The sequence below is a fragment of the Bufo bufo genome, chromosome 3 (assembly GCF_905171765.1).
Source record: "Bufo bufo chromosome 3, aBufBuf1.1, whole genome shotgun sequence".
NCBI lineage: Eukaryota > Metazoa > Chordata > Amphibia > Anura > Bufonidae > Bufo > Bufo bufo.
Genome location: NC_053391.1, coordinates 275,378,042 through 275,405,783, shown reverse-complemented (window position 1 = coordinate 275,405,783; position 27,742 = coordinate 275,378,042). Strand labels below are relative to the sequence as shown.

Genomic DNA, 27,742 nt, shown 5'->3' with positions numbered 1-27,742 from the left:
TTGTTCCTCACCCTTTTATTCCCATACATTATGTAGCTCTCTTTTAGTATGCCTTTAAAAATATCCCATTTTATGGCTGCATTCCTATTTCCGAGGAAGTTGTCCCAGTTAATGAGGCTAGTGGCCTCTTTTAGTTGGTCAAATTGTGCTTTTTGAAAGTTTGGTGTTTTTGTGCCTCCTGGAAGAAACACTCTTTTGAATTATTTGTCACTATTTTCCAAGTGTCCCCGTCAGGTCTATTGGTTAGTACTCCAGTGTGGGCTATTCCTCTAGTCAATCCTGAAACCAGTTTGGGAAAGGCAACTGTCTTAGGTTAAAGCCAAGAACCAGTTTTGTTTTTGAGATCTACAGGTTTGCTTCCAATCTGTACCTGCTAGTTGAAGTCCCTATAATCACGACCTCATTGTGATTTGCCGCCTCATCTATTGACATTTAGTAGTATATTTTCTGTGGACTCTGGTATATTAGGTGACTTATAACAAAATCCTATCAGTATATTATTATTGGTCTTCCCTCCATGTATTACTACCTACAGGGGACACCACATGTTCATTTCCCTCATATCTTCTGTTCTAAATTAATCCTTTTGCCAAAGTCATGGAGCTATACATGCTTCTAAAGTTTCATCCACCTGAATGGTGTCATTACAGAGATTTCCTGATGTGCCCTAGTAGGTCGCATCTGACGTCTGTGCTGCCATAAATTCAGAGCAGTGCTGTCCTGAGCCACTCCAGTGAGTGAGTACAAGAAATATAACACCGACAGCATCACATAATGTTAGAATGATGAGTTAGGCCTAGTTTGCACTCAGTGATTTGGTCAATATTTGATCAGTGATTTCCAATAGTAATTGTGGCCAAAACCATGTGTGGGTCAAAAACACAGAACAGCTGCAGATCATTCCATTATACCTTGTCTCTGTGTAGGGTTTACTCCTGGTTTTGGCTCACAATCACTGATGGAAATCCTAACAATAATCTGCCCATGTAATAGGGCCCTAAGGCCTTATTCACACTTCAGTGATTTGGTCAGTGTTTGGATTGTTGGATTGATGATCGCTAACAAGCATTTGTAATCGGATTCATTGGGTAATCAGGATCTTTAAACATGTTAAAAATCTGGAACGCTTCCCTCCCGACAATTGTCTGCTCCATCTGCCTGGCAATAGGGCCTTAAAAGGGGTTGTCTCACTTCAGCAAATGGCATTTATCATCTACATAAAGTAAATACATGGCACTTATTAATGTATTGTGATTGTCCATATTGCCTCCTTTGTTGGCTTGATTCATTTTTCCATCACATAAGACATTTAGTTTCCATTGCTAGGGCCACCCTGCAATTCTGCGGCGGTGGTGGTGCTTGCACACTATAGATAAAAAGTTCTGTTCTATGCACTCTCCCAGGGTCCCATCCTCCAGAGAGGCTGAGGCTTTTTCCTGTAGTGGGCAAGCACGGCCACCACTACTGGATTGCAGGGTGGTTGTAACCATGGAAACGCGCAGTGTATAACGTGATGGAAAAATGAATCAGGCCAACAAAGAAGGCAATATGGGGAATCACAATACATTGGTAAGCACTATGTATTAACTTTCTGTACATTATGAATGCCATTTGCTGAAATGAGACAGTCCTTTAAGATGAAAGTTACCTCAGGTTTCTGTCTCTCAAGCGCCATGGTGCCCAATTTCTAATTGCCAGTTTTACATTTTCACCTCTGTGGGAGGGTTTGTGTTCACTTGCCCACTGACTTGTATGCCCTGAGAAGTAATTGTCATACATCTAACTTTCTGGCTTTAGAGTCATTTACATAGCAGCCACTTGATGCTGCAAGGTGGAAAATGTGTAGTAACAGTAAATACAGTAAAAGGGAGCAGAAAGCCTGAACAATGTAAAAGTAGAGAGTATATAAATACCAAGTGAAGGCTAATTTTTCATGTTTGATTGGAGTAGCCCTTCAAGCCTCAGTATACTAGTCGAGCATGTTAAGATTCAGCTCTAGGCGTTATAGGAGGCGGTAACTTAAAGGGGTTGTCTGCTTTTTTACTAATGATGACCTATACTCAGGATAGGTTATCAATATCAGATCAGCGAGGATCCTACACCCGGCACCCCGCTGATCAGCTGTTCGAAGAGCTAATTTTATCTGTTTACCTGCTCGCCGCAGCAATTGTAGCAGTGAGCAGTGTAATTACTATAATGGTATCCCCATTCACTTCTATGGGACTAGGGGCTCTGTCATATTCACTTGAACAGATGGAGCCATCCCTTAGACGTGAATGGGGATGCCATTATTGTAATTACGCTGCTCACTGCTACAATTGCTGCGGAGAGTGGGTAAAAAGAGAAGAGAAGGCAGCACTCGTACGAACAGCTTATCGGCGGGGGTGACTGGTGTCACACCCCTGCTGATCTGATATTGATTACCTATCCTGAGGATAGTAGTAAAAAGTGGACAACCACTTTAAAAGAGAGGCTTGGCAATGAGCAAACATAATAGGATATGCCCAAGAAGGTGGAGACTCACTCTTCAGCAGGCAGGGAAAAAGAGGGTAAGGCCTCATGCACACGACCGTATGTATTTTGTGGTCCGCAAAAAATGGATCTGCAAAAAATACGGATGATGTCTGTGTGCATTCCGTATTTTGCTGAACGGAACAGCTGGCCCCTAATAGAACAGTCCTATCCTTGTCCGTAATGTGGACAATAATAGGACATGTTATTTTTTTTCTGGATCACATGCCCACTGTTGCACATAGGGAGCAACAGTGTGTCAAAAAGGATAATCCTACATCTTTAGGAAGAAATATTAGTGTAGTACTGTTTTTTGTGTGTAATGACCCTCCAACCTTTTTCCAAGTTTCTTGTTTGAACCTTTCATTATTTGTCCAGCTCATAATATTTTGTGATCATTAATAAAAATCTTTGATTAGTATGCCATATCCAAATAATATAAATACTATATATAAATACTATTTCTGGAATGTGTCCTGGTATACACTATATAATGTGGTTCAAATGTACATCTAATTATTTTATCGTAGATTTCTCTTGTTTCCTAAGATTTCACTTTGAGAAATGTGGTCTTTTGTCAGAAATAACATCTGTATTAATTATTTCCACTTTTGAGTTACTTTACATACAACAGACTGTAGACTGTGAGCCCTTGGACAGGTTTTTATTTTTTCCACTGAGGACTCATAACCCCATGTGATATTAACATGATTCTAGTAGTTTTATCATGAATGTAACAGAAATTGCACTGTGGTTGTGTTTTTTTATAGCTTGCTCTTGGGAATGTCATAAGTGCCCTGGGAGATCAGAGTAAGAAGATTCTTCATGTTCCTTATAGAGATTCAAAACTGACCCGATTACTGCAGGACTCACTGGGCGGTAACAGGTAATCAAACTCCTTTGTTGCTAAGAGTGTTCAGAGTACGTAGAACAAATGTGTTACCCATTATCATGCACTAGAATTTGTCTCTACTTGTCACATTATTTATTTATTTTTTAAACAAATGTTATTAAGGGAAAGTACGTAATTCCATGTTGACAGTACAATCACATAGACCAACATAGCATAGAATATACATCGTTTCCATTTCTTCGCTTATCATATAAAAAACAATTGCATCTACTGAGATTATTAAGTTGTATTGAGTGATCATCTCTATTTCCCTCTTTTCATTTATATTTTCCCCAGATCCCTCCCTAATGCAAAACCTGTTAAACATATTAACATACCCTGCTCCACGGATGTTGTTCAGGGTCTCCTACCTTCCGCATGTTTCCAGAGTATTATGATTCAAACCTCAGTATCCATTCTACCTAGGAATTAATTTTCCCAATGTTCCCTTTACTTGTTCCTCAAGATACCACCTGGTACCTTGAAATGGTATCATCACTTCCTTCACTTCTTCGCGTGTCAAAGAATGTACTATGAATTTTTTCCATGTTTTAAAAAAAGTTTTAAGTCACCTTTTCTTTATGCTTTTCTGTGTCTAACCTATCCATATATAAGATTTGCTTCATAGTTCCTATTACTTCCTCGAGGGTGGGTTTGGTGGGGTATAACCAATGCCTAAGTATATTTTTCTTCAGCAAAAACAGATGAACACCCTTTACACCCGTCACCCTTGTGGTTTCTCCCCTAGAGCTTAAGGATATATAATGAAAGATACAATGTTGTGGAGAGAGTTGTGGTTCTATATCCCAAACCTTTTCTATATATTCAATGGCTTCCTTCCATAACTATGTGAGATTAGGGCATTCCCATAACCCATATAATAGATTCGCCTTCTGCAATTGGCATTTTGGGCAGATAGTGTGCCGGTGCTTCTTTGTACGAAAGATCAAAAGTATATGTTTCCTTGTGTATTATTCTAAATTGCATTTCTCGCCATGTCTCACTATTGATAGCTTGTCTTACCCTCTCCATTCCCACCCTACTTTTAGGTGTCAATGAGTTGTCATTTAATTCCCTTTCCCATTTCCTGAATATACTTTCTCCAAGTCGTATTGAGTAGGTGCTTTGGATTTTCCAATACAAATCAGATAATGAATCTCCTTGTCTACCCACCAAGGCCTCAAACCTTGCCATTCTCTCCGAGTCTCCTAGTTTATCTGCCTGTGCTGAGCAGTATGATTTTATTTGTCTATATGGCAGGAAGTGGGACTCTGGGAGTTGAAATTTGCTCTGTATTTCCTGCCATGTAAGCATCTCTGTTCCTGAGGATGACAATATCTGTTTTACTGTATTATTACCCTTTTCTCTCTATTTAATATACAGTCATGGCCGTAAATGTTGGCACCCCTGAAATTTTTCAAGAAAATAAAGTATTTCTCACAGAAAAGTATTGCATAGTAAGTTTTGCTATACACATGTTTATTCCCTTTGTGTGTATTGGAACAAAACCAAAAAAGGGAGGAAAAAAAGCTAATTGAACACAATGTCACACCAAACTCCAAAAATGGTCTGGACAAAATTATTGGCACCCTTAACTTAATATTTGGTTGCACACCCTTTGGAAAAAATAACTGAAATCACTCGCTTTCTATAACCATCAATAAGCTTCTGACACCTCTCACCCGGAATTTTGGACCACTCTTCCTTAGCAAACTGCTCCAGGTCTCTCTTATTAGAAGGGCGCCTTTTCCCAACAGCAATTTTAAGATCTGTCCACAGGTGTTCAATGGGATTTAGATCTGGACTCATTGCTGGCCACTTCAAAACTCTCCAGCGCTTTGTTGCCATCCATTTCTGGTGCTTTTTGACGTAGTTTGGGGTCATTGTCCTGCTAGAAGACCCAAGATCTCGGATGCAAACCCATCTTTCTGACACTGGGCTCTACAGTGCGACCCAAAATTTGTTGGTAATCCTCATATTTCATGAGGCCTTGCACACATCAAGGCACCCAGTGCCAGAGGCAGCAAAACAACCCCAAAACATCAGTGAACCTCCACCATATTTTACTGTAGGTACTGTGTTCTTTTCTTTGTAGGCCTCATTCCGTTTTCAGTAAACAGTAGAATGATGTGCTTTACCAAAAAGCTCTATCTTGGTCTCATCTGTCCACAAGACGTTTTCCCAGAATGATTTTGGCTTACTCAAGTTCATTTTTGCAAAATGTAGTTTTGCTTTTTTATGTCTCTGTGTCAGCAGTGGAGTCCTCCTGGGTCTCCTGCCATAGCGTTTCATTTCATTTTATTGTCGACGGATAGTTCACGATGACATTGATGCTCCCTGAGCCTGCAGGACAGCTTGAATATCTTTGGAACTTGTATGGGGCTGCTTATCCACCATCCGGACTATCCTGCGTTGACACCTTTCAGCAATTTTTCTCTTCCGTCCACGCCCAGGGAGATTAGCTACAGTGCCATGGGTTGCATACTTCTTGATAATGTTGCGCACTGTGGACAAAGACAAATATAGTTCTCTGGAGATGGACTTGTAACCTTGAGATTGTTGATATTTTTCCACAATTTTGGTTCTCAAGTCTTCAGACAGTTCTCTTCTCCTCTTTCTGTTGTCCATGCTTATTCCCTCACTGGTAGTCTTGGTGCTCTTTCTTCTCCTTCCTTCTGTTTTGACAAAGGCCCAATCTGGATACCCACAAGTTTTAAGTGCCCCTCTGAGGTGTTTGAATTCTTTCGCCTTGGCCTCTGTGCTAGTGGGGATTTTCTCTGCCCGGTGGTGTAGAGTCTGGATGACTCCCAGTTTGTGGTTTAGAGGATGGTGGGAATAAAATAGCAGGTACTGGTCTGTGTGTGTTGGTTTTCAATAGACCTCTATTCCCAGCTTCTTTCCTTCTTCCACTGTTATAAGACAGTCCAGAAATGCCAGTTTGTTGTTCTGCATATCTTCCCGCGTGAAATTGAAGCATGACAGACGCAAGAATATAATTATCCCAAATTTAGCTGGGGAGTCACCCAAAAGACCCAACGCCTAAACACAAGATGGACAACATTGTGTACGCAGTCCAGTGCAATGAGGAATGCTCAGAACTGTATATCGGCGAAACAAAACAACAACTACATCAGCGTATGGTTCCGCATAGAAGAGCCATAACTTCTGGTCAAGATTCAGCCGTGTACTTACATCTAAAAGAAACAGGTCACACCTTTAACCCCTTAGGGACTTAGGACGTACCGGTACGCCACGTTTGCCGAGTCTTTAAGGACTCAGGGTGTACCGGTACGTCCTAACTTTAAATCGCGATTGCGGCGCAGCGGGTGGTGATCGGAACAGGATGTCCGCTGAAATCATTCAGCGGGCATCCTATCACAACGCCCGGGGGGCGGCGGTGCCATCAGGTCCCCATGCGGCTGTAGGGGGGACCCGATGGCATGGAAGGCAGCGCAATGCCTTCCTTAGGTATCTGTTCTGCCTTCCGGTGACGAGCCTGTGAGATCCAGCCACCTGGATCTCACAGGCCGGAAGCTGTATGTGTAATACACACAGTATTACTCATACAGCCAATGCAATCCAATACAGAAGTATTGGAATGCATTGTAAAATAGATTAGACCCCCAAAAGTTGAAAGTGGGACAAAAAATAAAGTTTAAAAAATAAAGTTTTCCCCCCAAAAAATCAAAAGTTTCAAGTAAAAATAAACAAAAATGTAATTTTCCCCAAATAAAGTAAAAAAAAAAAGGTAAAAAAAGTATACATATTAGGTATCGCCGCGTCCGTGTAGACTGGCTCTATAAACATATCACATGACCTAACCCCTCAGATGAATACCGTAAAAAATAAAAACTGTGCTAAATAAACCATTTTTTTGTCACCTTACATCATAAAAAGTACAACAGCAAGCGATCAAAAAGGCGTTTGCCCACCAAAATAGTACCAATCTAACCGTCACCTCATCCCGCAAAAAATGAGCCCCTACCTGAGACAATCGCCCAAAAAATAAAAAAAAATATGGCTCAGAATATGGAGACACTAAAACATCATTTTTTTTGTTTCAAAAATGATATTATTGTGTAAAACTTACATAAATAAAAAAAAAGTATACATATTAGGTATCGCCGCGTCCGTATCGACCGGCTCTATAAAAATATCACATGAGCTAACCCCTCAGATAAACACCGTAAAAAAAGAAAAAAAAAAAAAATGTGCTAAATAAACCATTTTTTGTCACCTTATATCACAAAAAGTGTAATAGCAAGCGATCAAAAGGTCACACGCACCCCAAAATAGTGGCAATTAAACCGTCATCTCATCCCGCAAAAATCATACCCTAACCAAAGTAATCGCCCAAAAACTTAAAAAATTATGGCTCTCAGACTATGGAAACACTAAACCCTTTTATTTTTTGCTTCAAAAATGAAATCATTGTGTAAAACTTACATAAATATAAGAAAAGTATACATATTAGGTATCGCAGCGTCCGTAATAACTTGCTCTATAAAAATATCACATGACCTAACCCCTCAGGTGAATACCATAAAAAAATTAAAATAAAAACGGTGTAAAAAAAAGCTATTTTTTGTCACCTTACATCACAAAAAGTGTAATAGCAAGCGATCAAAAAGTCACACGCACCCGAAAATAGTGGCAATAAAACCGTCATCTCATCCCGCAAAAATTATACCCTACTCAAGGTAATAGCCCAAAAACTGAAAAAATTATGGCTCTCAGACTATGGAATCACTAAAACATGATTTTTTTGTTTCAAAAAAGAAATCATTGTGTAAAACCTACATAAATAAAAGAAAAGTATACATATTAGGTATCACCGCATCCGTGACAACCTGGTCTATAAAAATATCACATGATCTAACCTGTCAGATGAATGTTGTGAATAACAAAAAATAAAAACGGTGCCAAACAGCTATTTCTTGTTACCTTGCCTCACAAAAAGTGTAATATAGAGCAACCAAAAATCATATGTACCCTAAACTAGTACCAACAAAACTGCCACCCTATTCCCGTAGTTTCTAAAATGGGTCACTATTTTGAGTTTCTACTCTAGGGGTGCATCAGGGGGGCTTCAAATGGGACATGGTGTAAAAAAAAAACAGTCCGGCAAAATCTGCCTTCCAAAAACCGTATGGCATTCCTTTCCTTCTGCACCCTGCTGTGTGCCCGTACAGCGGTTTACGACAACATATGGGGTGTTTCTGTAAACTACAGAATCAGGGCCATAAATATTGAGTTTTTTTTGGCTGTTAACCCTTGCTTTGTTACTGGGAAAAAATGGATTAAAATGGAAAATTTACCAAAAAATTGAAATTCTGAAATTTCATCTCCATTTGCCAATAACTCTTGTGGAACACCTAAAGGGTTAACAATGTTTGTAAAATCAGTTTTGAATACCTTGAGGGGTGTAGTTTCTTAGATGGGGTCACTTTTATGGAGTTTCTACTCCAGGGGTGCATCAGGGGGGCTTCAAATGGGACATGGTGTAAAGAAAAACAGTCCAGCAAAACCTGCCTTTCAAAAACCGTATGGCATTCCTTTCCTTCTGCGCCCAGCCGTGTGCCCGTACAGCGGTTTACGACCACATATGGGGTGTTTCTGTAAACTACAGAATCAGGGCCATAAGTATTGAGTTTGGTTTGGCTGTTAACCCTTGCTTTGTAACTGGAAAAAAAAAATTAAAATGGAAAATCTGCCAAAAAAGTGACATTTTGAAATTGTATCTAATTTCCATTAATTTTTGTGGAACACCTAAAGGGTTAACAAAGTTTGTAAAATCAGTTTTGAATACCTTGAGGGGTGTAGTTTCTTAGATGGGGTCACTTTCATGGAGTTTCTACTCTAGGGGTGCATCAGGGGGGCTTCAAATGGGACATGGTGTCAAACAAACCAGTCCAACAAAACCTGCCTTCCAAAAACCATATGGCATTCCTTTCCTTCTGTGCCCTGCCGTGTGCCCGTACAGCGGTTTACGACCACATATGGGGTGTTTCTGTAATCTACAGAATCAGGGCCATAAATATTGAGTTTGGTTTGGCTGTTAGCCCTTGATTAAAAACTGGAAAAAAAATATTAAAATGGAAAATCTGCCAATAAAGTGAAATTTTTAAATTGTATCTCTATTTTCCATTAATTCTCGTAGAACACCTAAAGGGTTAACAAAGTTTGTAAAATCAGTTTTGAATACCTTGAGGGGTGTAGTTTATAGGGTGGTTTCTATTATGTAAGCCTCGCAAAGTGACTTCAAACCTCAACTGGTCCCTAAAAATTTGGTTTTTGAAAATTTCGGAAAAATTTCAAGATTTGCTTCTAAACTTCTAAGCCTTGTAACATCCCCAATTTTTTTATATCATTCCCAAAATGATCCAAACATGAAGTAGACATATGGGGAATGTAAAGTAATAACTATTTTTGGAGGTATTACTATGTAATATAGAAGTAGAGAAATTGAAACTTGGAAATTTGCCATTTTTTACAAATATTTGGTAAAATTGGTATTTTTTTATAAATAAAAATGATTTTTTTTTTTACTTCATTTTACCAGTGTCATGAAGTACAATATGTGACGAAAAAACAATATTCAGAATAGCCTTGATAAGTCAAAGCGTTTTAAAGTTATCAGTCCTTAAAGGGATTCTGTCATCAGAAATGAGTCCTATAAGCTAAAAATATGGCGATGTCCCTTGTAAATCACTGAATCCTAAAGTGAGTTTATCAAATGCCCCTGTGGCTCTATATTCATAAAAAAGAGGTTTATATCACCTGTCAATCACTTCAAAATGTGTCCAAGGGGACGTCTCATGGTGAAAGGTGCCCGGCTGCAGCCATCTCGTTTAGGTGCCCAGCGTAGCCTTCTGAGCTGAAATCGCCGCTCTCCCTTTCATTCGATCCGCCTACCTCACGTCATCACTGCCTCTCTAACCACCGCTTCATCCAGATCCCAGACGTGCATACTAGGTTGGATGGCTGGGATGGGCTGTAATAGGGCAGTCAGTGGAGGTTCGAGCGAAGTGCGCCGGCCGGTGCATGCGCACTTCGCTAAACGAGGCCGCTGCCAGTAGTCCGCACGGGCGCATCAGGTTATACCTAGTGCGCACGTGCGGGAACTGGATGAAGCGAGCGGTGGTTAGAGAGGCAGTGATGATGTGAGGTAGGCGGATCGCATGAAAGGGGGGGGCAGTGATTTCAGCTCAGAAGGCGGCGCTGGGCACCTAAACGAGATGGCTGCAGCCGGGCACCTTTCACCATGAGACGTCCCCTTGGACACATTTTGAAGTGATTGACAGGTAATATAAACCTCTTTTTTATGAATATAGAGCCACAGGGGCATTTGATAAACTCACTTTAGGATTCAGTGTTTTACAAGGGACATTGCCATATGTTTAGCTTATAGGACTTATTTCTGATGACAGAATCCCTTTAAGGGGTTAAAGACAGTCAAGTACGTGTTTTGCATAAGGAGGCCGATTGGTACAAACGAGGTGTAAAGGAGGCCATCTACGTAAAAATGGAGAAGCCAAGCTTGAATAGAGGCGGGGGGGTTAGACATCTATTGTCTGCCACATACAATGCTGTCTTGACACCTTTTTTCTGGGAGGTCATTATCACCTACTGACTCCAATTAGGATAATGGAATCAACACCTTTGACCCCATGCTGGGTATAATGACCTCTGACCCCATGCTGGGTATAATTACCAGATGTTGATTCAGTTACATATTTATTCCCAGAGAATTCTTGTACAGTCACTCCGAATTGAGAAAGCTAGTTGGAAGAACGAGTGAAACGTTTTCAAGTCCAGTTGCCTTGATTTATTCTTTACAGATATATTTTGAACTCAGGTGTTTCCTCATCTTTTGCCCCCTTTCCCAGCTAACCCTCCCCTAGACCTATTCAATTATTTCAAACAGAAGTGGCTTATAGCAAGTATAACTTATTCATCCCAGCCACTCACAGCTTTCAGTTTTTCCAGCAACAACCATCCATTACCTGTGAGTCCCTCTGCGAATATAAGTCAATAGCTGTCTGTTAGGATCCAGTATATTTTAATTTCAGTCCCATTCCGGGCTCGAAACTTGGTTTGACTCCACTCTAGGTGAACGAGGGAGGGATCCGTGAAGTCGATTGCAGGATTTCCCTTGATGGTGGCTGCCTCTCTGTGAGCAACCTCCTCTGGGTGGCAACTCCTCGATGTTTCTTCTGGAGGCAGTAGTTGCCTCGATTGCTGTCATTGCCTCCTTAGGCGATAGATATGTCTCTATTGTGCCATCCTGTCTGAATATTCGCAAGATGGCAGGGTAAGATATTTGACAATCGTGGGTCTTGGCCTCGTCTTAGTCCCGTCTTTAGGTGGTTCTCTCATAGGGCCAATTCTGTGTGCTCTTTCCACTGTCAATGGGCTTTGGAGCCTTAGTGCTTGAGGCTGCTCCACTGAACATATTTGAATAAGCTGGCTTTAAGGAATCGTTTCCGGTAAGCCTATTCTAAGATTGCTCCTTCTTGAGCGATTTTCTAGGTTTTCTACTTTGTCCTTTAGAGTTTGATTTGTCCGGAGCATTTCTCTGACCTGAGTTTGTGCCTTCTCCAACTCGTCTTCTATGAGCCCCACTCTCTGCTCCAACTCCTGTATGTGCATTGTATGGTGGGCCACCTTGCTCTGTATTTCCTTCATATATGCGGCAATTGTGGCGTCTAATGTGGCTTTGATGTCTGGTGCCAACAAGTTAGCCACCGCTATCGCAAATTCCTTGCAGGGTAATTCCAGCTCCTGTATTTGTGGGAGCATGTCCATCTTTGTGTTCCTGGATTCACCAGTTTCTAGCAGAGGAGGGGGTTGGGACGAAGATTGTGTTGGTCTCCTTCTCCTGTCGGCCATCTTGCCTGTCTGCTGCATGCCGTTCTCCTGCTGCTGGAGAGGAGACTCTGCTTGCGGGGAGCCGCTGCGCTCAATAAACTTCTCCATTCACATCTGCTTAGTTGCGGGAAATATTATTCTGGGGTTTTGCCTTCCCGATCTTCGGCTTAATCCCCACGTTATGTGCCTGAGGACACGGAGCTCTTCCTCTGCTCAGCCTTGCATGTGCGCAACGGAAACGGAAGTATGTCACATTATTTTGACAACTTCCTACTTTCTTCTTACGCTGGTGCAGGGCTCCTATATACAGAATATGCAGATGTTGACACAGATACACAAACACTCACACAGATAAACTAACAGAGACACACAAGTACACAAACAGATAATTATTTACTTACAGGCTGCAGGTTCTCCATTCTTCTCCTCTGGCATAATTTTGGGGGCTAAAGGACCTGCGATCATGTGACCTACCATTACTATTTCCCAAAAGTCCTTCATACTCTGTACTTCTATGCCTAGGGGTCATTATACATCTCGTTTTTGCCACGAATGGCGCCAAAAGCTGCAGTAAAACCGCAATGTACAATAGTCTACAAAGATACATACATTATGTCTGCAGGGCTGTGCAGGAATGCAGGGCTGGAGGCTAAATTGCCATCCCCTGCTGTTCTGGCACAGAGCCGCCTGAGGCCACTGTCTCACATTGCCTAATTGGAAATGCTCCCCTGTAAGTAATGATCTAACGCTCCCCTCCTGACTCCTGATCTCAACTAAATTGCTATCCTAAGGCAACTGGAGTAGGAGGACAGAACATGGCAGCTGGCGCTGCCCACCATAGAGTGGCGGTTTTAGGAAACCAATTTTGTGCTGCTGGGGCATTACTTTGGGATGCACTGTGGTATATGGCTCTGTTGGGTTGGTATAATGACCCAAAATTTAGTATTTCTGACCCCACCTACTTGTGTTTACCCTGCCTTCTGTCAATTTGGGCACTATTACAAAATAGGAATATCTGGATAATTGTGACGAGGCACTCACCAAATGGAATTTCCCAGAAAGCAGAGTAAAATTAGAACAATAATTTGATAAACTTATAGATATACATACATTCTCTAAAAATCTTAAAAAACGGAAAAAAAAATTGAAAATATTGATAATCTACCCAATGTGACGGTCCTTATTATAATATTTACCCCCAATTGGACAGCGTCACATATATTGCCAACTTCTATAAAGGGTAACTAGGTTGGATCACTTAATACACGCAACTTTGGTGTCACGGCCATGGTCATGGTCGTGACTCTTAACCACATGCTGTTGCCTGCGGTTTGGTTTGGGTGTTCAACCACAGGTGAGGGCCGCTAGTGTGTTGCCTCACTTGTGGTTGCCACGGGCAACAAGTTGTTTTGTATTGTCGCAGTATAGCAGCCTGAGCTGTTGCTAGGCAGCTTGCTGCAATGTGCATGCGGTTGCACCTGGCAACCTGTATGTTAGGTGTGCACTGTGACACTTCCCTTCACTGTGGCTGCCCGTGGCAACGTTTGGTATGTGTACATGTGGTGGCAGTGTCTCGGCCTTCTGGCTGACTCCCAGGACATGGTCGCCACCCATGTCGTTGCCTGCGGTAACAGCTACAGTGTGATGTGCATTTGGACACTTCCCCTTTTAGTGGTTTCACTCCCTGTTAGTGTTGGAAGGGTTAATTCCCTCTCCTGTGTGTGTCTGTGTGTGTGTGGCCACTTTGGGCTATAAAGCCTCTTTGGAGATCTGAAGCTGAGGGGTTCTTCAGCCATGCTTTGCTGGAGAAACCCTCCTGGTATTTCCATCTGCCAGTGGGGGCCACCCTTGTGGTCATAAACTAATTGTTATGTATTGTTTATACACGATGTTATGAGGATGTGTTTGTGTGTCATGTCTATTCTTTGCAGCGTATGGTTTCCTGGTGTCCTGTGTGGTGTGTGTGCTCTGTCGTTTGTGTTTGTGGACTTGGGTCCCAGGCCCTGTGTCTGTGGCAGGTGGGTGTTAGTACTAGTTGCACTTACCTGCCATTGCCATATGCCTGTTTCAGTTTCCCCTGTCTTTATAGTTTGGCCATCTTTAGACTCCTATTTCTCCATGTCCAGGAGTAAAAGGTAGTCTACCCAGCTCCTAGCGTAGGGACCGGTGGAGGGCAAGTAGGGACCCGAGGTTCCAGAGCATGAGTCCTCCTACCTTCAAGGTCGGCTCATGTCGCTAGGAGTTAGGGTCAGATTAGGGAGGCAATAGGAGGTGACCTGCTCCCTAGTTCTGTGGTTCTGGCCAAGACGTGACTACCATCCCCTGTCATCGCACGGCTGAGGGTTTTCCCCATCCTCAGCCGTGACATTTGGAGGGTTAGTTCGCAAGTTATCACTGTCACTGCGTATATAGTATTATTCAAATCAATATATACCAACAGCCACTTCTTCTTGTTGGTTTGCAAAGCTTGTGCACAATATTTGGTTTAGTTATTGCAGTTAGTATCAGTTGTTAACTCATAAATGATTGAATCAAATGCTTAATAACTGTCCCGTTTCATCAATGGTGGTATAGTGGTATGTCAGATGTATGTAAAGATGTACCACACCACTAAATGTCCATCAACTTGGAATTATACAATCACTAGGTAACATGTATAATCGCTGCTCCACCGTGACATCCCACGTGGCGGTCAGTGATGCAGTTTGTTTTACCTTCTCCTGCAGAGGTCAACGCTCGGCGTGTCACGTGGCTCGATGCCTTGGAGCTTGACACGCCGAGCGTAGACCTCTGGGATCCCTGACTGCAGAATGGGGAGTCTTTATGGTTCATATTATTTTCCAAAAATTCCCACCACCACCCCTTCAATCTATGAATTCTTCATCTATGGCCAGATAACTAGGTAAATGCCATATGTAGTCAGTTCCTCTGGGAGTTTTCTCTGCTATATAAATGGCTACCGGCGCATGATCTGATATAACCATATCTGTTATTTCTGACAACTCTACCCTCTTCATAAGTTGTGGTGAGGCCAAGACATAGTCGAGCCTCGACCATGACTGTTGAGCGTGAGAGTAATGTGTGTACTCTCTTTCAATCGGATTGTAAAACCTCCATACACTCCCAGGACATGGTCGCCACCCATGTCGTTGCCTGCGGTAACAGCTACAGTGTGATGTGCATTTGGACACTTCCCCTTTTAGTGGTTTCACTCCCTGTTAGTGTTGGAAGGGTTAATTCCCTCTCCTGTGTGGGTGTGGCATACCACATACATCTGACATACCACTATACCACCATTGATGAAACGGGACAGTTATTAAGCATTTGATTCAATCATTTATGAGTTAACAACTGACTGCAATAACTAAACCAAATATTGTGCACAAGCTTTGCAAACTAACAAGAAGAAGTGGCTGTTGGTATATATTGATTTGAATAATACTATCTACGCAGTGACAGTGATAACTTGCGAACTAACCCTCCAAATGTCACGGCTGAGGATGGGGAAAACCCTCAGCCGTGCGATGACAGGGGATGGTAGTCACGTCTTGGCCAGAACCCACAGAACTAGGTAAGATTTGTGGATCTCAAAAAGGGTTCGAGAATGTGCCCTCCCGTAAGTTTAGTTTGTGTATCCTGTCTATGATGGCGGCGATCTTCCTTTACATCGTGCACCACATTGAAATCTCCGGCCACTAGTACCTGGCCCATTCCCTTCTGCGAGATTGCTAGTTCCAGCTCTCTGAGGAAGGAGGCTTGAGCTGAATTTGGTCCGTATACATTAACTATCGTTAACTGCCCTGCATCAGTGTCTAAGTTTGCATTTAATAGTCTCCCCTGTTCGTCCCGGTCTGTCGAGATAACCTTATGGCGTAGTCGTCTGTGAACAAGCATCAACACTCCCGCCTTTCTGCCTTCCGAGGGAGAGCCTAGTACTAAACCTACCTAAAGGCACTTCATGTGCCAAAAATCTGCCTCCTCTAGGTGTGTCTCCGGCAACAGCGCAATATCCGCATTCAGTCTCCTGAGGTGTCGGAGGATCATTATTCTTTTTTGTGGGGCTCTCAGGTCTTTCACATTCCACATTACTATTTTCATATTCTAATATTAATGTGCAATATATATAGATTTCCACCTGGAGGAGGCTTCCCATTTCCAAGCTTAGTTTCCACTTTAATAATATTACATCCATGGAGCATAACCAAACATAAAACTCACCCTCCCCATCCCCAATAAACTGTCTCCCCTGTTTAGGGTATGGCAACCAGCCTTTCATTTGTCTGGACTTCACGTTTTTCGCACTTGTCTGGCTAGAATCGCTGACATCTACTGAGCCAGAATATCTCATTAATTTAACAGTAACTTTCTAACTTCCGCTCCTTTGAACTCAGGTGTTTCCTCATCTTTTGCCCCCCTTCCCAGCTAACCCTCCCCTAGACTTATTCAATTATTTTAAACAGAAGGGGCTTATAGCACGTATATAACGTATTCGTCCCAGCCACTAACAGATTTTAGTAATTCCGGCAACAACCATCCGTTACCTGTGAGTCACTCTGCGAATATAAGTCAATAGCTGTCTGTTAGGATCCAGTATACTTTAATTTCAGTCCCATTCTGGGCTCGAAACTTGGTTTGACTCCACTCTAGGTTGACACACCGAGCGTAGACCTCTGGGATCCCTGACTGCAGAATCGGGAGTCAAGGTATTGCATTCACTTCTGTCTGCAGGAGAAGGTAAAACAAACTGCATCATTGACTGCCACATGGGACGCCAAGGTGGAGCGGCGATTATAAATGTTATCTAGCGATTGTATAATTCCAAGTTGATGGACATTTAGTGGTGTGGTACATCGTTAGAGACTTCTGACATACCACTACACCACCATTGATGAAACAAGACAGTTATTAAGCATTTCATTGAATCATTTATGAGCTAACAACTGCTATTAACGCTTGAGGATACTAACTGCAATAACTAATCCAACTATTGTGCACAAGCTTTGCAAACTAACAAGAAGAAGCGGCTGTTGGTATATATTGATTTGAATAATACTATCTACGCAGTGACAGTGATAACTTGCGAACTAACCCTCCAAAGTCGCGTGTATTAAGTGATCCAACCTAGTGACCCTTTATAGAAGTTGTCAATATATGTGTCGCTTTCCAATTGGGGGTACATATTATAGTAAGGACCGTCACATAGGGTACATTATCAATATTTTATCAATATATTCAAGTTTTTAAAGTTTTTTAGAGAATATATGTATGTCTATAAGTTTATTAAATATTTGTTCAAATTTTACTCTGCTTTCTGGGTAGTTCCATTTGGTGAGTGCCATGTCACAATTATCCAGATATTTATGTTTAGACGTTTGATAGGGTGTATCAAAACGACAAGAGCACCATATTCATGACACTTGGAGGGTGAGCCTCTATAATACTATTATTATAATTATTACAAAATAGGGCCACTTTTATAATTTTTTTAGTGTTTTTTTGTGCTGTTTTGGTGCAGATTCTTTGCACACAAATCTGCACTATATACAGGCACCCATGCACTCTGCACACAGTGAGTTTTTATGTCCATTTTTTCCATGCAGATTTTCATGCAGAAAAACCGCAGTATAATACAGTACCAATAAAGTGAATGACATTTGACAAATTTCATGTACTTTTTGCTTATTTTTTGGCTAATACAACTTTGGATAATACCACTCACTCGTCATCTGGTACAATCATACCTTACTCCATGTGCTGTAAATAAATTGTAGAGCCCGTACTCCGTACACCGCTGACAAGTCAGAAAAGTGGATTTTAAGCACGCTTAAGGCATTACCAGTAGAAAGAGGGACATACTCATGCCGCTCTACAGAGCACTAGTGATACCTCATTTGGAGTATTGTGCGTAGTATTGGAGACTATATCTCCAAAAGGATATTGAAACTTTGGAGAGAGTTCAGAGAAGAGCTACTAAACTAGTACATGGATTGCAGGATAAAACTTACCAGGAAAGATTAAAGGACCTTAACATGTATAGCTTGGAAGAAAGACGAGACAGAGGGGATATGATAGAAACTTTTAAATACATAAAGGGAATCAACAGAGTAAAAGAGGAGAGAATATTTAAAAGAAGAAAAACTGCTGCAAGAGGACATAGTTTTAAATTAGATTGGCAAAGGATTAAAAGTAATATCAGGAAGTATTACTTTACTGAGAGAGTAGTGGATGCATGGAATAGCCTTCCTGCAGAAGTGGTAGCTGCAAATACAGTGAAGGAGTTTAAGCATGCATGGGATAGGCATAAGGCCATCCTTCATATAAGATGGGGCCAGGGGCTATTCATAGTATTCAGTATATTGGGCAGACTAGATGGGCCAAATGGTTCTTATCTGCTGACACATTCTATGTTTCTAAGTCTATTAAAAAAACAAAATGCCTTAATAAAGTATATTAAAAAAAATTATTATTAAAAGTTTAGTTACTCTTTAAAGGATAACTGTCACACTTAAACCCTAATTTCAATTTTCATATATCTAGTTACTAATAACATGATATTCCAGAATCAGTTACTATTAGACTAACTTACCCCATATTTAATAAGATTCAGCCCCTAGCAACCAGTCTGCTTAAAACTGCAATTTCACTATTCAGTTAAGATGGCCGCCACTGTGCTCACCCTGAGGCTAATCCCGCCTGCCCTCACTAGCCAGTAACAATAGCCCCCAAAAGTGTCAGTAACCAGAGCCCTCCCCCCTAAAGGGTTGATCTCCTGCAGCACAAAGGGGTCCTCTTACCACATGTTGCTTTCATTTATACACTGAGCAGATGGCAGATCTCCCTTCCCTGGTCTGCGCTGATTCAACTCTACTTCTCCAGCTCTGCTGAGTGAGGGAGCGTCTGCCAAGCGCAGGGACAGGGAGAAGTGCACACAGCCCAGGCACTGTTATCAGCTGCTGGGGAGGACCTGGCTTTAATCATTTACTTACAGTCCCTGGCTGTCAGTAATCTGACCTTGCACGCAGCTTGCTTCTGCGTCCTCCATCCTTCAACAGGACGGATCATGCCTAGCAACCCTATTTTAAGCACAGGTAAAAGTAGGCAGTACAGGGAACAAAAGTGTGGAAATAAGGGGTAATTGAATACACAGTGAAAAGTTGAACTAGGGCCACCAAGGAGATATTAATCACCACAATCCAATACTCCAAAAAAAAAAATATATGACAGTTATACTTTAAATAAAGGTTTAGTGTTTGTATCTAAAAAAGACATTTCCAATTTAGTTATTTTTTTGTTGATTTCTATAGATTTGTTCACCAAGTCTCTATAAGGTGACTTTGATAGTAGGACGTCTTTGCCGACGTCTGACTTGAACACCTGCAGCTTTGCACCATGGTGGTGCGTTTGCATGTGCCAATTTTTAAAAAATATTATAATAGTATATATGATTATTTTTTTGATTGTTCATATATTTTTATTTTGTGGAAAGGGGGGTGATTTGGGATTTTTATATATTTTTTTTATATTTTTAAAAACTTTTTTGCTTTTTTTATTTTTATTTGTTTACCTTTTTTAGGTCCCCAAGGGGACCTCAACATGTAATCAATAGATTGCAATTTGTGTAGAGTAATTGAATTCTATCCATTACCCTATATAAAGATCACCATATTACATTTTAGTGCAGCCACCTGCCAGCTAAAGGCTGTGGTTCATTACTACATTGGATCACCTTCCCCAATCTCTGCCTGGGAAAGATGATCCTGCCCCGCATGCGCGTACTTCCTGGTTTTCGGCCTCTCGGATGCCGTGGTCACATTTGACCACAGTATCTGAGGGGTTAAATGTCCACAATTGGCATTACCACCGATTGCGGACATTAGCTTCTTGTGTCTGCTGTGTGCACACTCCGCTCTCAAACAGGTGCCATCTTTAAAGAACCTACATGTGCCGTACTATTACAACGGATGTCAGAAAGGGGTTAAAGAGAAAGCTTTATTTTTGTATTGTGGAGGAAGATCTTTGGGGAATGTGTTAGTAAGATAGACAAACATTTATGGCCCCTCATTAAAAATGCATATTTTTAGGTTGCCAAAATTTTAATGCCATAATTAGGGGAGATACCATATACTATCCAAGGCAAGGTACCCAAGTAAAAAAAAAAAGGATTTGCTACCTGCGTCACCCAAACTGTGATTTAGTGTTTGAAGTGTCCCTATGTCACGATACTAGTGGAATACTGCTGGAATCCAATGGCAGGGACAAGACCTAAACACAGGAAGCACTGGAGTCTTTAACAAGAGGTAGCAGGAATACAGATGAAGGCAAGGATCTTGACGAAACGTCAGGAGGAAAACCAGCGAGCGGTCAGCAGGTGTCCAGGAGTTGCAGGGTAAACCGCAAGGAGTAGGAACAAACCACAGAGAAATTTCTAGGCTAGAGGACTGCACAAGCAGGAGCTAAAACACAATACTCAAGCAATGAGTAACAGGCTTGAGAGGTTTATATATGAAACAGGAAGTAAAATGGCACCCAGCTGAGACACAATCCACCATCTTAACTGAGGGACAACTTAAGACAGTCGGAACTAAACAGACATAGCAGGAAGGTTCCTGACATTACTCCCACCTCAACAGCGGCCTCTGGATGAGACCTGAATCGGTCTCCCAGGATGTCTTTGATGAAACAGTTTGATCAGTCGGGGAGCATTAATGTTACTCACCGGTTTCCAAGAATTCTCTTCAGACCCATAACCCTGCCACTTAATGAGGTATTGTAGATGGCTCCTGAAAATTCTAGAGTCCAAGATTTTCTCCACAACAAACTGTTCTTGCCCATCTATCTTTACCGCATCGGGAGGAGGAGGGACACATTCTGGAAAAGAGTTGGGCACTGCAGGCTTTAATAGAGACACATGAAAACAGGATGAATCTTCATAGATCTTGGGAGTTTGAGCCGAACAGCTACTGGACTAATTATCCTGACAATCGTATAAGTCTCAATAAATTTCTGTCCTAGTTTTGGTGAAGGAACCTTAAGTCTAAAATTTCTGGTGGAAAGCCATACTTTATCCCCCACTTTAAAGATTGGTGCTGGTCTATGAAATGTATCTGCCGCCTTCTTGTAATTTTCTTGAGCCCTCTCTAATGTTCCTTTTAGTAGTTCTAAATTTTGCTGTAATGCAGAGATCCTTTCCACGACTGCTGGAATAGGTGAAACAGCGGGGAATTTGGGAAGAATATTTGGATGATACTCCGAAATTTGCAAAGAAAGGAGTTTGATTGCTGGAGGCATTTTGGAAGTTATTGTAAGAGAACTCAGCTACAGGAAGCAGATCGACCCAATCATCTTGTAAATGACAGATAAAGCATCGAAGATACTGCTCCAGAGTCTGATTTGTGCGTTCAGTTTGCCCATTAGATTGTGGGTGAAAGGCAGTTAATAAATTAATATCAATATCAAGTGCTGTGCAAAAACTACGCCAACATTTTGATGTAAACTGCACCCCGCGATCCGAGATAACTTCATCAGGAATTCCATGAAAACGAAACACATTCTGAACTACAAGGTCAGCTGTGTCTTTGGCAGAAGGTAAGCCGGTACATGGAATGAAATGTGCAGCCTTGGTGAGCCGGTCAAGTACTACCAGAATTGTATTTTTTCCCTTAGAGGTAGGTAGATCTATGATAAAGTCCATGGAAATAAAACCCAGGGACGAGAGGGGACAAAAACCATGGGTGAAGAACGTGGAGTTTTGCATCTAGCACAAACATCACATGATATGGTATATTTCCTTACATCTTGTTGATAATTGGGTCACCAAAAGAAACAAGATAAAAATTCCTGTGTCTTCTGAACTCCTTTGTGACCTGCAATCTTAGAATCATGGAATAACTTTAGAATTTTCAGTCCTATTGTTTCAGGTATATATAGCTGCTGCCCATGGATCCACATCTTGTTCTTAAGCATTAAAGGATAACTGACACATTTAGACCCTAATTTCAATTTTCATATATGTAGTTACTAATAACATGATATTCCAGAATCAGTTACTATTAGACTGACTTACCCCATATTTAATAAGATTCAGCCCTTAGCAACCAGTCTGCATAAAACTGCAATTTCACTATTCAGTTAAGATGGCCGCCACTGCCCTCACCCTGAGGCTAATCCCGCCTGCCCTCACTATCCACAATGCATTGATCGCCAGTAACAATAACCCCCAAAAAGTGTCAGTAATCAGAGCTCTCCCCCCTAAAGGGTTGATCTCCTGCAGCACAAAGGGGTTCTCTTACCACATGTTGCTTTCATTTATACACTGAGCAGATGCTCCAACTCTGCATTCTCCAGCTCTGCTGAGTGAGGGAGCGTCTGCCAAGCGCAGGGACAGGGAGAAGTGCACACAGCCCAGGCACAGTTATCAGCTGCTGGGGAGGACCTGGCTTTAATTATTTACTTACAGTCCCTGGCTGTCAGTAATGTGAACCTGCACGCTGCGTGCTCCGTCTATCAACAGATAGACGGACCATGCCTAGCAAACCTATTTTAAGCACAGGTAAAAATAGGCAGTACAGAGAACAAAAATGTGGAATTAAGGGGTAATTGAATACACTGTGAAAAGTTGAAATAGGGCCACCAAGGTGATATTAATCACCACAATCCATAACAAAAATAAATAAATACGACAGTTATCCTTTAAAAGCACATCATCAGGTGGTCGAGACAGCAAGGAGTCAGTGTCATAGGCCTTTTTTATCTCTTCAAGCAAGTCCTTATTAAGGATTACTCCGACAAAATTAGACTCAGGAAAAATAGTCCTGAGCGGAATAGTAGAAGTGGAGTCACTAGAAAAGATTCTAGATAGAGCATCTGCCTTACCATTACAGGAACCGGGCCTGTACAAGATTACAAAGTTGAATTGGTTGAGGAAGAGACTCCAACGAGTTTGGCTAGGAGATAGACATTTGGCAGATGTAACGAATGTCAAATTACGGTGATCAGTCAGAACTATTATTTGCTGTGAGGTTCCTTGAAGATGATGTCTCCATTCCTTAAAAGGTGCAATGATAGCTAACAGTTCTTTATTCCCCGCATCATAATTCTTCTCAGCAGGGGATAAATGATGGTAGAAAAAAGCACAAGGATGCAATAAACTCTCCCGTTCTCTGAGACAGAATAGACCCTATAGAACAGTCTGAAGCATCTACTTCCACAATGAAGGCGAGTTCTGAGTCGGGATGAACTAATACAGGGGCTGTGGTGGACTTGGACTTTAGGAGAGAAATGGATTCCTGTGCTTGGGGAGACCAGGCAAATAAAATAAAAATCTTAGTCAACTGTGTAATAGGAGTAATTATTTCTGAGAAATTCTTAATGAAGCGTCTATAAAAATTGGCAAAACCTATGAAACTTTGAACTTCTTTTATGCTCCTGGGGGTAGGCCAGTCTACTATTGGTTTAATCTTGCTAGAGTCCATGTGTAGACCACAAGGTGAAATTATATAGCCAAGGAATTGGATCTCACTCTAGTGAAATTCACATTTTTCAATCTTAATGTAGAGTTGATTCTTTCTTAGACGTTCCAGAATGAGTTTCACCTGTCTCTGATGTTATTCCATAGAGTTGGAGAAGATAAAGATATCCTCCAAATAGATGACTATGAACTGGTTAAGAAGGTCTCCGAAGATATAATTGACGAGATGTTGAAAGGTGGCCGGTGCATTACAAAGACCAAAAGGCATAACAAGATATTCGAAATGTTCGTAATGTGACCTAAAAGCTGTTTTCCATTCATCTCCAGATCTGATACGGACCAAGTTATAGGCGCCTCGCAGGTCTAACTTGGTAAAAATGTTTGCTTGTCACACTCTCTTCAAAAGCTCGGAGATCAATGGTAGAGGATAACGGTTTTTGATTGTAATTTTTTTAAGTTCTCGGTAATCAATGCAAGGTCTTAGAGAACCGCCCTTCTTCTTAACAAAGAATATAACAGCCCCCGCCGGTGAGGAAGTGGGCGGATAAACCCTTTAACCCGATTTTCTTCTATGTAGTCCTTGAGGGCTTTTAGTTCAGGGCCTGCCAAAGGGTAGATGTTTCCAAAAGGTATAGATGCACCAAGAAGCAATTCTATAGTACAATCGTAGGGTCAGTGTGGGGGGAGCTTGTCCTCAAACGTCCGCAAATTCCTTGTATACAGAAGGTAACTCTATTATCTTATTATCTTGAGCTGGATTTTCTGAACCTTGTTCAGCCTGAGCTGTCGAGAGAACATCCTCCACTGGGAAGCTTATTTCTTTGGTTTCCCAGTTGATAACAGGGTTCTGTGCTTGCTCGCAACCAGGGTAGGCTTAGAATAACAGGGAAATATGGAGAAGAGATCAATAGAAATGATAGGACTTCACGGCAATGGGGTGTTATAATGATTTCAAGTGGTTCCGTCTTTTGATCCACTGGCCCTGAGCTTAGTGGAGATCCATCTACGGTCTTCATTACCATGGGTGAGACTTTTTTCTGAAATTTAACCCCATGCCTTTGAGCAAAAGAAAGGTCCATGAAATTGCCACTAGCCCCGGAATCCACCATAGCAGAGATTGATATCCACTGAGAGTTAATCAGGAACTTAATGGGAAGGAAGCAATGGGAGTCTTTATTCTCTTTCTTAATATGAGGGGCCACCGATGAAATAGAATGGATTACTGCTTTCTCTGATAATTCTGTTTCAGAAGCAATTGATTCTCCATCTGAAAAGTCAGGATCTGTAATAGCTGCCACCAACCTCTGGGGCAGTTGATAAGGAAGTAGTCAGACTTTCTACAGTAAAAGCATAGACTTTCCCGGAGCCTGTGCTCCCTTCGATCAACACTTTCACGTCTTAGTATGGAATCTACTTGCATAGGCTCACTTCCTGATACTCTGTATATTTTTCCTTGGGGTTCCTTGGAAATGGAGACAGGGAAAGAAGGGGACTGCTTAGTATCATAATTCAAGGTAGCCCATATCTCTTGTCGTCGTTCATACAGTCGGGTATCGATACTGTAACGGTCATGTCCAAACACACACACAGGTGGAAGGATAGTGACCACTGCGCTCCACCCTCACCCCTGGCCCTGCCTACTTGCCTCACGGGTCCTGATGACAGGGGACAACTGGTCGACAGTCCCTTACTTAGGATATGTGCAAGGAAGACAGACAAGACAAAATACGGAATGTGAACGGACCGGGTCAGAACCAAGAGAGCTACGCAGTACAAAGGGTTAGGCAAAGAATGGTCAGGAGAAGCCGGGGTCAAATACCAGGAGAGTAGAGAAGTACCAGAGGAGTCCGCAAAGAGTAGTCAGGTGGGAGCCGAGGTCACAATACCATGAGGGATGCGCAGTACAGGAGGAGCAGGCAAAGGATCGTCAGGGAACAGGATCAGGTGAGTATTCAGTAGTCCAACAAATAGCCAGGAACCTAGAATTAACAGGCAACCTGTGGCCAGCAGGCTGCCTGTATTTATAGTGGGGTCTGACGGTCATGTGACGTGGCCAGCGTCACATGACCGACAGACAGACAAGTCGAGCACCGAGTGATCAGCTCGGCGCTCAAGGCAGACCTAGGAGCCTCCCAGCTAGCAAAGCCGCCCTGGGAACGAGGCCAAGCACAGATCCTCGCTCCCGAAGCTAAGCAGCAGGTCTGCGGCTGATGGGAGACCGAGTGCGCCTTTGGCACCCCGTGACAGATACGAGTGCAGAGTGCAGTGGTTAATAAAGGCATCCAAACCTAAAGGGGCCTCTGGACGGGCAAATTCATCTTTTAATGCGCTGCATAGTCCTTTCCTAAAAAAACACATTTTCGCTGCGTTGTTCCAATCAGTGTCGACAGCCCACCTCTTGAACTCCATTGCATACTCTGTGACAAGGCGTCTGCCCTGGCGCAATGCTAGTAATGCTGCTTCAGCTGTAGCACCTCGATTGGGATCCTCAAACATTTGACTCAAGGCATCGATAAAGTCCTCTAAGTGATTTGGCCGGGTGTCTTGAGTCTCAATCAACGGACTAGCCCAGGCAATAGCTTTATGTGTCAGCAGCATAATAATACATAAGACTTTAGATATATCAGTAGGAAACTGAGTTGGATTTGCATCAAAGTATAGCCTACATTGATTGAGGAATCCCCGGAATTTGTTGCGGTCTCCGCCAAATCTGAATGATGGCAACTTAGGGGTCAATGCAGGCACTGAAATGGGTGATACAGAAACTTGATTCTCCAAGTGGACTATCCGGTCAGATAATGTCTGCACGGTACCACGTAGCTCTTGAATTGCTTGTCCATAAATTTGTATGTTGTGGGAAGTCTGTCCTTCAAAGGCGTCATATTTGTTTTTTAAAGTCTGCATCTTCGTGTGCATATTAGCCATAGCAGTCTGCAGTTGCTTAATGTGAACCTCCAAACTCCTAGTCCCGGCGGACTCCATTTTAGGCTTGCGTATTCTGTCACGATACTGGTGGAATACTGCTGGAATCCAATGGCAGGGACAAGACGCAAACACAAGAAGCACTGGAGTCTTGAACAGGAGGTAGCAGGAATGCAGATGAAGGCAAGGATCCAGACGAGACGTCAGGAGGAAAACCAGCGAGTGGTCAGCAGGTGTCCAGGAGTTGCAGGGTAAACCGTAAGGAGTAGGAACAAACCAGAGAGAAAGTTCCAGGCGAGAGGACTGCACAAGCAGGAACTAAAACACAATATTCAAGCAATGAGTAACAGGCTTGAGAGGTTTATATATGAAACAGGAAGTAAGATGACACCCAGCTGAGACACAATCCACCATCTTAACTGAGGGAAAACTTAATGGCAAGACAGTCTCAACTAAACAGACGTAGCAGGAAGGTTCCTGACACCTTGTTCTATAGTGTATGTTGATTAACGCAGCACAGAGGTACGGATTTTGATAAATGAGCATAGAAAGAATATTAGGAAATGTTTAAAGGCAGATGGGCAAGAGAAGAGATTTTGAGAAAGCACACTTGATAGACATTTTGCACAGAGAGGACATCTTATTTAGAGTTGAGCGGACACCTGGATGTTCGGGTTCGGCAGGTTCGGCCGAACTTGAAGAAAAAAAGTTAGGGTTCGGCACCCGAACTTGACCCGAACTTGACCCCGAAGCCGAACCCCATTAAAGTCAAATTGGGACCCGAACTTTTTGGCACTAAAATGGCTTTAAAATAGTCCTGGAAAGGGCTAGAGGGCTGCAAAAGGCATCAACATGTGCTTAACCCCTTAAGGACTTGGGGTGTACCGGTACGCCCTATTTCCCGAATCCTTAAGGACTCAGGGCGTACCGGTAAGTCCTAAGTTTAAATCGCGATTGCGGCGCCGCGGGGGTTAATCCGAACAGGATGCCGACTGAAATCATTCAGCCGGAATCCTGTCACAACGCCAGGGGGGTCAGGTGACCCCCCCGTATCGGCGATCTACGCAAACCGCAGGTCA

General features: G+C 42.2%; 1 protein-coding gene across 1 annotated transcript in view; it reads left to right on the top strand.

Annotated features, from left to right (window-relative positions):
- KIF21B (kinesin family member 21B) overlaps nucleotides 1-27,742 on the top strand; it is a 1,425,990-nt gene that overhangs the window by 169,985 nt on the left and 1,228,263 nt on the right. The window contains exon 7 of the mRNA XM_040424150.1: nucleotides 3,282-3,397. Coding sequence (XP_040280084.1) covers nucleotides 3,282-3,397 — 116 coding nt within the window. The remainder of the gene's footprint in view (nucleotides 1-3,281; nucleotides 3,398-27,742) is intronic.